This window comes from Mycteria americana, chromosome 1 (assembly GCF_035582795.1).
Source record: "Mycteria americana isolate JAX WOST 10 ecotype Jacksonville Zoo and Gardens chromosome 1, USCA_MyAme_1.0, whole genome shotgun sequence".
In the NCBI taxonomy this organism is placed as follows: Eukaryota; Metazoa; Chordata; class Aves; order Ciconiiformes; family Ciconiidae; genus Mycteria; species Mycteria americana.
Genome location: NC_134365.1, coordinates 197,192,274 through 197,199,717, shown reverse-complemented (window position 1 = coordinate 197,199,717; position 7,444 = coordinate 197,192,274). Strand labels below are relative to the sequence as shown.

Sequence of the window (7,444 nt, the reverse complement as noted above, 5' to 3'; positions counted from 1 at the left end):
CTGAATGGTGGGACATAAAGACTTATCTCCTCCTAGATGGTCTCTCATAGCTGACTCCCTGCTCAGAGTCCTGTTTTCTGAGACTCTGCTTCTTTTGATAATTCAAGAGAGAGTTGGAGAGATATAGGCCTATCCAAAGGGATATTTATTCCATCTGTAGATATGTGTAAGACAAACCACAGGAATCACTATCCTGCTGTTGCATCTTTTTCTCTTTTGCAGTGGCTTGATGCATTTGAGATGGCCGAAGTCTGATAATGTGAACCCAACACTCAGCATCCCAACTCCACAGTCACTCTTACGAACCTGGACTTAGATTATTGACAAGAATATAGATGCAGAAACATGGCTGAATTCAGTGGGAGTCTGGGGCCTGAGCACTGCTGAGGACCTGAGTTTCCCTTTCTCAAGCCAGCCATCCTAGCTTAATGGCTTATTTGGAGAACATGATCTTTGCCATGAAGCTCTTGTATACTTAAGGACACCATAGGATAAGTATAATGGACAACAGTATAATTTTGAGCCTAAAATCATTATTGAAGTCCCATATCAGAACAGTTTAGTGTACAGAAGGTTGCAATAAAGAAAGCAAGGGCTTAAGCGTACCATGTTTCTTGTGCCAATGGATGAAATGAGCGCACAAAGGAAATGTGATTCTTTAGTGTATGCAAATTTATTCAACTTTGCAATTATTTATTTACAACTAATGACTGATACCAACAGATGAGGTAAAAATATGAGGTATTGATATGAGTATAACATTTAAAAATGCAATTATCATAATGTATTCTCAATGGCAATGTAACAATACAAAATACTGTGGTAGCTGAATGGTAGACATAGCATAATGTGCACTTTAAAGAAATATTATTTCATTGATGCATGGCTTAGGGATGCCCGAAGCACATGACAGAGCTTCTGCAAGGGTAGGAGGACAACCCTACCTTGCTAACAGCGGCAGGTGGCACAGGGGCCCTTCCAGCTGAGCAATGACTTGTCAGACAGGATAAAACCACTGTCCAGGTTTTCCCTTCATTTCCTTAAGAAATTATTTACTATCAGACAACTGCCATTCCCAGGGCCAGAAATTCTGCATCCACTAATACTGAGGCACTATTGTATTCCTTTATGCAACCTAATGTAGCAGAAGTGCTCTAATTGCTTGTGTTTTGGAAAACAGCCGGCACGCAACCTGCTGCCATGGCTACAGGCATTTGGGGAGGAGGTGCTGCTTTCTGGGATGGCGGTCCCACTGGAACCAGGGGACTGGCCCTGCCCCGCCAGCTTGCGAGCCACCGCTTGCTCCCGGGAAGGCTGGACGGGGACAGTGGTGGGGCCCTGCAGCTGGCTGGTCACTGCCAGACCTCAACACAGCCATGTAAGGGTGTGAGTGCTCCCCCATCTTTAAGGCTTAAAAACACACAATAGTTGCACGTTGCAACCATTGTTGGCCATAAACTCAAGGCAGGAGCTCATGGACAGCCAACCTCCTTGAGCCTATGTACAACAAAACGTGGGTGAGACAGCTCATGGAGGAAGATGACAGTGACTTTTTTGGGGTCGTGCTGCTCCATGAGAACAGCATGTTGGGTCACCCTGAGCTCCCACCAGCTTGCTTCCTCGGATTGCAGGGCTGTCCCCAACAGCACAGCCCTTATGCGTGGGGATGTGCTCTAGCAGCAATGGAGGACCGCGCATTGTCCGCCCCACAGCCCCTGTTCCTGGGGCAGATTCAAAGCACTGGCTTTGAAGAGACTTCCCTATTTACTGAATCAGGGCACAAAACTGTAGCTTTATGTAGGAAATGTATCCCGCTTAATTGACCTCATACTAAATCTTAGTGGATTTTGTTGGAAGGACTGAGCTAAAACACTGGCTACAAATGACTCAGCTGGTTTATGCAGCAATAAATAAAGTCAAAGTGAACAAATGCGATTAATGAAGAACACTATTAACAGGCTTGTACATTCTTATTGAATCACAGATGTAATGTCATTTTTGGTCTTAGGTTAGTTAAAAACAAAATGGAACCCTGCCTCAAAGGTAACGTCAACAAATTATTATTACTACTTTTAAAGCATTCTTCCATTAGCAAAATAATAGGTCCCTGAAAATGAAATGATATAATAGGCTTAAATGGCTCCTACTCCTCATAGTCAGGGGCTAATCCTGCTCCCACCAATGCCTACAGGGGCAGGATCATGCAGATCAGTGCAATATAATATGAAAATGCTTGCTGTTACTATAAAAGCAATCTTTCCAAGCATAGTCTGCATTTAGTCCTTTAAATCTCCAAGATGTGTTTAAAAGCTTAAAAAAAGTTTAGTTATTTGTATAGTAAGAATATTAAAAGGCATGATATTCATCTGCACGTGTTTGTGTCCACTGGCTGTGGAAAATCTGCTTTGGAGTTTCTTAACAATTAGCCATCTCTATGGGAGAAGGAAAGAACAACACAGAAACACTTACTCAGAAACTAGACAAAATGCTAAAAAAAAAAAAAAAAAAAAGATTTACAGCTTAATAACCTACCAGTCTGATTTCGGACACCTCAGTACACACAGCGTTATCTTGCACTCTTCAGCAATGAGCAGTTACTTTGAACGCTGCACGTAGTGAGGTTCTCTAGTGGCAGATATACCATTAATTAAGGCAATAGGCAAGTTTTCAACACCTTGTACTAACACTCACAGACTTTCTGCAGCTGAATATAAATGGCCTTCAAAATGTCTCTCTCAGTTACATTTCCATATATTTTATTTGGTGAAATGGATCCACTCCTTATTATTTTTAAACGTACAGTAACCTCCTTGCTCCTTAGTTCTAATTCTTCCTACATCTATTTCTAGGTACCTTCTCACAGCATACACAAACATGAAACATATTTGAGAACAGGCATTTCTGTTATTACATGGATTATGCCCGGTAGCCCTGTGATAATAGCAAACACAGCTTATGTAGCAGTGACACACTAAGAAACAGATTCCTTTAAGGTCCAACTGATGCAAGTGATTTGCACTGAGTTATATACAAAATAATTAATTTATACATATATATATATAGATATAATATAGATAAATATATACATACTGTACATAATTTATTTACAATTAAAATATGCTTCTTAGAAGCCTTTAAATACCAGAGTTATGTAACACACAAGTAATGGCAATAGGCTGATTTAAAAGTAATAATGATAAAAGCTCTCTGAAGAAATGTTTACTTCAATAATTGAAATTAATACAGAAGGGATGTGGCGGGGGGAGGTAAGTCTCCAGAATAAAAGACCTTTCCTATAACATTCCTGTTTCACCTTTGTACAGACCCAGGTCTGGTCAGACTTCTGTAGCTTATATAAGATCTTTGCTTTCAGCCTTCCTGTTCCCTGCCAGACCCTAATTTACGCTCACATGCTCCCAGGAACACTTCCTCAGATTTTTGTTTCTGGTCCCTCGGCAATCAGAGGCTGAAATGAGTTTCTGATCCTGGCAACTTCTGCTGCACACAGATGTCCAAAGCCTTTGTTGTACCACTCTGGGGAATGGCCTCTGAAGAAATGGAAAGACAATTATTGAGAAACTCAAATACTCAAGAAATATGCCCCGCAGGAACGGGCTTGCCATGCTTCCTACTCCCCGCTGCCCATGGTGGTGGTGGGGACTTCAGATATTTGTCATTGTAAGTGTACTCTGAAGTTCTCCCCTGCGGTTGTCAAATAAGCAGATTTTATTTCTGTGATCACAGCATAACAGTGGTAGATGCTGAGCAGAGAAATGAGCTTGGTGGATAGAAAAAACTGCAGGAAGACTCCAAAGCAGCAAAGCTACATTGGCCATGTCCTCTGTTCCCAACACCTCCTCCCTCCCTGAGCTGGAGGTTTTTGCCCTGCTGAATGGACGTCTGCTTTTTGCAGGTGGGATACTTACTTTAGGTCAATTCTGCAGATATGGGTCAGCCTGGCTTTTCCTGAGCCACATGGCTCTATCAAGTACTGAGAGTCCATCACGATGGCTCGCACAGCTCCCATAAGAGGAGCCTCTTCGTGCTCTACAGAGATGGCAACCAGCATGCACATCCCCTTTGGCAAATCAGTCCTCCATGTCCTGCAGCAACACATTCAAGACGGAATCACTTTCGTAACGAAACTTTTGGGCACATGAGTAAGAACCTGCATTGAAGTCACACTTTGCTTGTCTGCCTAACCTTGTTGTTGCCTGCAATGCCACTGGACTGTCCTAGGAGTCCCTGGAAGGGTTTTTTTTCCAAGTTTGTTGTCACTATTGCTCAAAACAGGCCACAGAAACTTATCAAGCTCAGATTTTAGAGCTAGATCCCCTCCTGTAAGTGTATTAATTTTAATGGTGAGTACCATAATTTTGATAAGAACTGCTCAGAAGTTTGGGGATATATTGGTACACGAGGAGGCAAATCAACCCCCAAAACTCCCACCTTCTGAAATGACTCAGGGAAAGATCTTGCAATTGATGCTATGTACAGTATTTTCCTGAAGGACAATATCCACCTGATGCTGCTGTTGTCCCCCCACCGCAGTTGGGAGTCTGACCATGATGTGGAATGGCCACCCATCTACGTTGCTGCAGGCTCCACGTGGAGAAGTTTTGCTTCTCCACACGAGCACTTCATAACCATCATGTGTTATAGGGCATGATAGAGCCTTTTTTGCAGAGAGACAAGTTTTGGAAAGTACATAAAGTGAGCACAAGCCATCCAACAAAGGCTGAAATGTTGGATTGCACCCATGCAGATTTACAAAAAAAACAAATACAGTTTAGCACAGCAGAAATCCTCACTACTAACCACACTGACTGCTGAAACTCCAAGAACATGTTTCAAGGGCATCTGAATTTAAAAAAAAAGTGTCCTTTCATGACAAGGATTTATTTAATCAATCACATTAACGTACAATACTCTTGGTGATGATAAGTATAAATGCAGCACATTTTACTAGGATGTTCTGCTGCTTATATCCACTGACACACAGCAGCTGAGGAAAGTCTCCTCAGGTGGCTGGTGGCAATTACATGACGGTCATTTGCCACCACACACTCCAAGTAACAATGGCAAAGTAGAGTCTTACATGGTTTATTTGTTGCAATAGCCAAAGGCTAAAACTTCATGTTTACTCCTTTAGGAATGATAGTGAAGTTGAGGCTCCCTTTCTTTAGGTAGGCTTTCGGTTTGCTACCAAGCAAACATTTGAACCCACATCCTCACTAACTGTCCTAGAAGAACTGGTCAACCAGGCACCCACAAAGGCATCCCTTATCCATTTGCTTCCTTCCTCCTCTCTGTCACTCCAAGAAGAGACATCTTGGAAAGGTCCTCCTCCTTTCCAATGCCACATAGCAAGAACCAACAAGCTTTTTGCAACTTCTGCCAACGTAATCATGTGCTCGTCTGCCCTCTTCTCCCAACAGGATCTATGCTCCATGTTCTTTTCCCTTACAGGAGGAAAGGGGTATTTTCTGGACCATAGAACCACATTCTGTCTCACCACTGTTACACAACCACTGATTATGTTTTACTTGGGAAAAAGTAATATAACAGTGAAATTTCATGACCATGTCACCATATATGTCAGTTAGCCAATGATAGGTAGTTGGTTTCTTATTGGCCACATGTTTCTTTTCACAAGCAGTCAGGTTTTGGGCTGGCCTGTTAAAATGTATTTTTATTTTGAGATCTGTCAGTCATTTCATTTCCCCCCCCCCCTCCCTCAAGTTTCTAGCCTCTCTGACATGCTGCAGAAGTTTTCCACTAGGTTCAGGAGACCTAGACTTTAATACTTAACATTTTTTTCTTGTTCTGTAAGCATTCTCTACATATTCTGGCATCTCACATCTTTCTCATCTGCCTTGAATCTCACAGGATAGGTCTATGCTCATTCCTATGCTGTGGGAAGAAATGAGAAATTCCCACTGTGCTGTGTAATGTGCATCATCTTGTCATGGACTGTCTGAGACAGGGATTATGCTACCTTGGGAAGTATCATGTTTTAGCAGGTAAGCTGCTTTCAAGGACTGTTGAAGTTTGGACTTCAGCAGATAATTTTAACATTCTGCATTTTTCTTATACGAAATTGAGCTGTTACTCAAGACAATGCAGGAAGATACTGACTTCAGAAGGTTTTACGTGTGTCTGTGCATTAATAAAAATGATGAGCTATCCTGGCAGATGAAACACATGGAGAGTAGGAAATAACACCTCAGATCTACTGTGAAATGCTGAACCATCTACTGTGAATGCCTGCACGGTCCTTAGATGTGACTGTATCATCTTGGTAACTATGCGGCACGCACTTGGGCCATTTGTGAAGCGGAAAACTATGTATCCCAGAGACTGCAGAAGATTTGTGATTCCTATTCCCAGTTATACAGATTTAGGCTAGTTTCTGTACTTCTCTAAATATCTTACAGTAGTAAAATTGGACGGGATACCTAACTCACAGAGATGCTGTGATACTTAATGAACATTAAACACTTGAGGAATCTTTAATGAAAAGTGATGCCTGTGCAGGGCAGCTGAGAGCTGCGTCAGATCCCAGGCATATGAAACATCGCCCCTATCCTCTTACCATTAGAGTCCTCTCAAGGGAGCCTAATCCCCTTGTTATGACTGCCAAATTGAAGAAAAAAAAGGGGAAAAAAAAAAAAAGAACCACCAAGTTTATCCTTTCACAGCCAAAAGTTTTATTGGGAAGGGGAAAATTGCTGTATTAATTCATGTCCCCAGAGGTGAATTATAATCTCACTGTTCACTTCCCACCAATCATAAGGTATCAGATTGACTGTGATATCACTGGCTAACTTTTCTCTAGACTTAATGATATAAATCAAAAGAGGTAAACAACAGAATCTGACAGACCTGCCTGACGGCTGTTTTCAGCCCTTAAAAACCCACCAGGATTCAGTTTTATAATATGTATTTCAGTCCTTGGGGTCATTCTGCCTGGGTTAGTGAAAAGAATGAGAACTCAATGGCAAGATTTTTCTTCAACTGATGTGACTGCACAGCAGGTCTTTAAAGAACATAAAACACCATGAAACCTAATAGTGAACTAAGTGGCAAATAAGAGGACAGAATTACGGTCATCAAAACCTCCCCACCGCTCCCAGGCAATCTTCTTGGTGCTATGTGGAGGGCCAAATTTATCACTGATTTAAGTCTATTGACTTAAATCAGTGATAAAGTATATTATTTAATATATAATATAAACACATTATTATAATATATAATATACATTATATTATTTAATATAATATGAATATTGTATAAGAAAATTAATTATAAAATAATTAATTTAGCACAGTGTACTGTGGGAAGGCAAAGGAAATAGAGTAATGGGAGAGCTGGTGTTTTCACATTATAAAGAACTTACAGAAAATATTTTTTAAATCTTCTCCTAAGAGTTTCACTAATTCTT

The 7,444-nt window shown here is 41.1% G+C and overlaps 1 protein-coding gene across 5 annotated transcripts in view; it reads right to left on the bottom strand.

The window, feature by feature from the left end:
- Window positions 1–672: 672 nt before the first annotated feature.
- The window catches only part of STARD13 (StAR related lipid transfer domain containing 13), a 147,246-nt gene continuing 140,474 nt past the window's right edge, over window positions 673–7,444 (bottom strand). For 3 of the 5 annotated variants that reach the window (XM_075490777.1, XM_075490778.1, XM_075490776.1), the window contains exons 13-14: window positions 3,927–4,103; window positions 674–3,548 (exon numbers count right to left, since the gene is read on the bottom strand). In XM_075490777.1, the coding sequence (XP_075346892.1) occupies window positions 3,431–3,548; window positions 3,927–4,103 (295 nt within the window). In that variant the 3' untranslated portion in view covers window positions 674–3,430. Of the gene's footprint in view, window positions 3,549–3,926; window positions 4,104–7,444 lie in introns of all 5 variants that reach the window. The other 2 variants (XM_075490775.1, XM_075490774.1) reach the window with 1 other exon arrangement.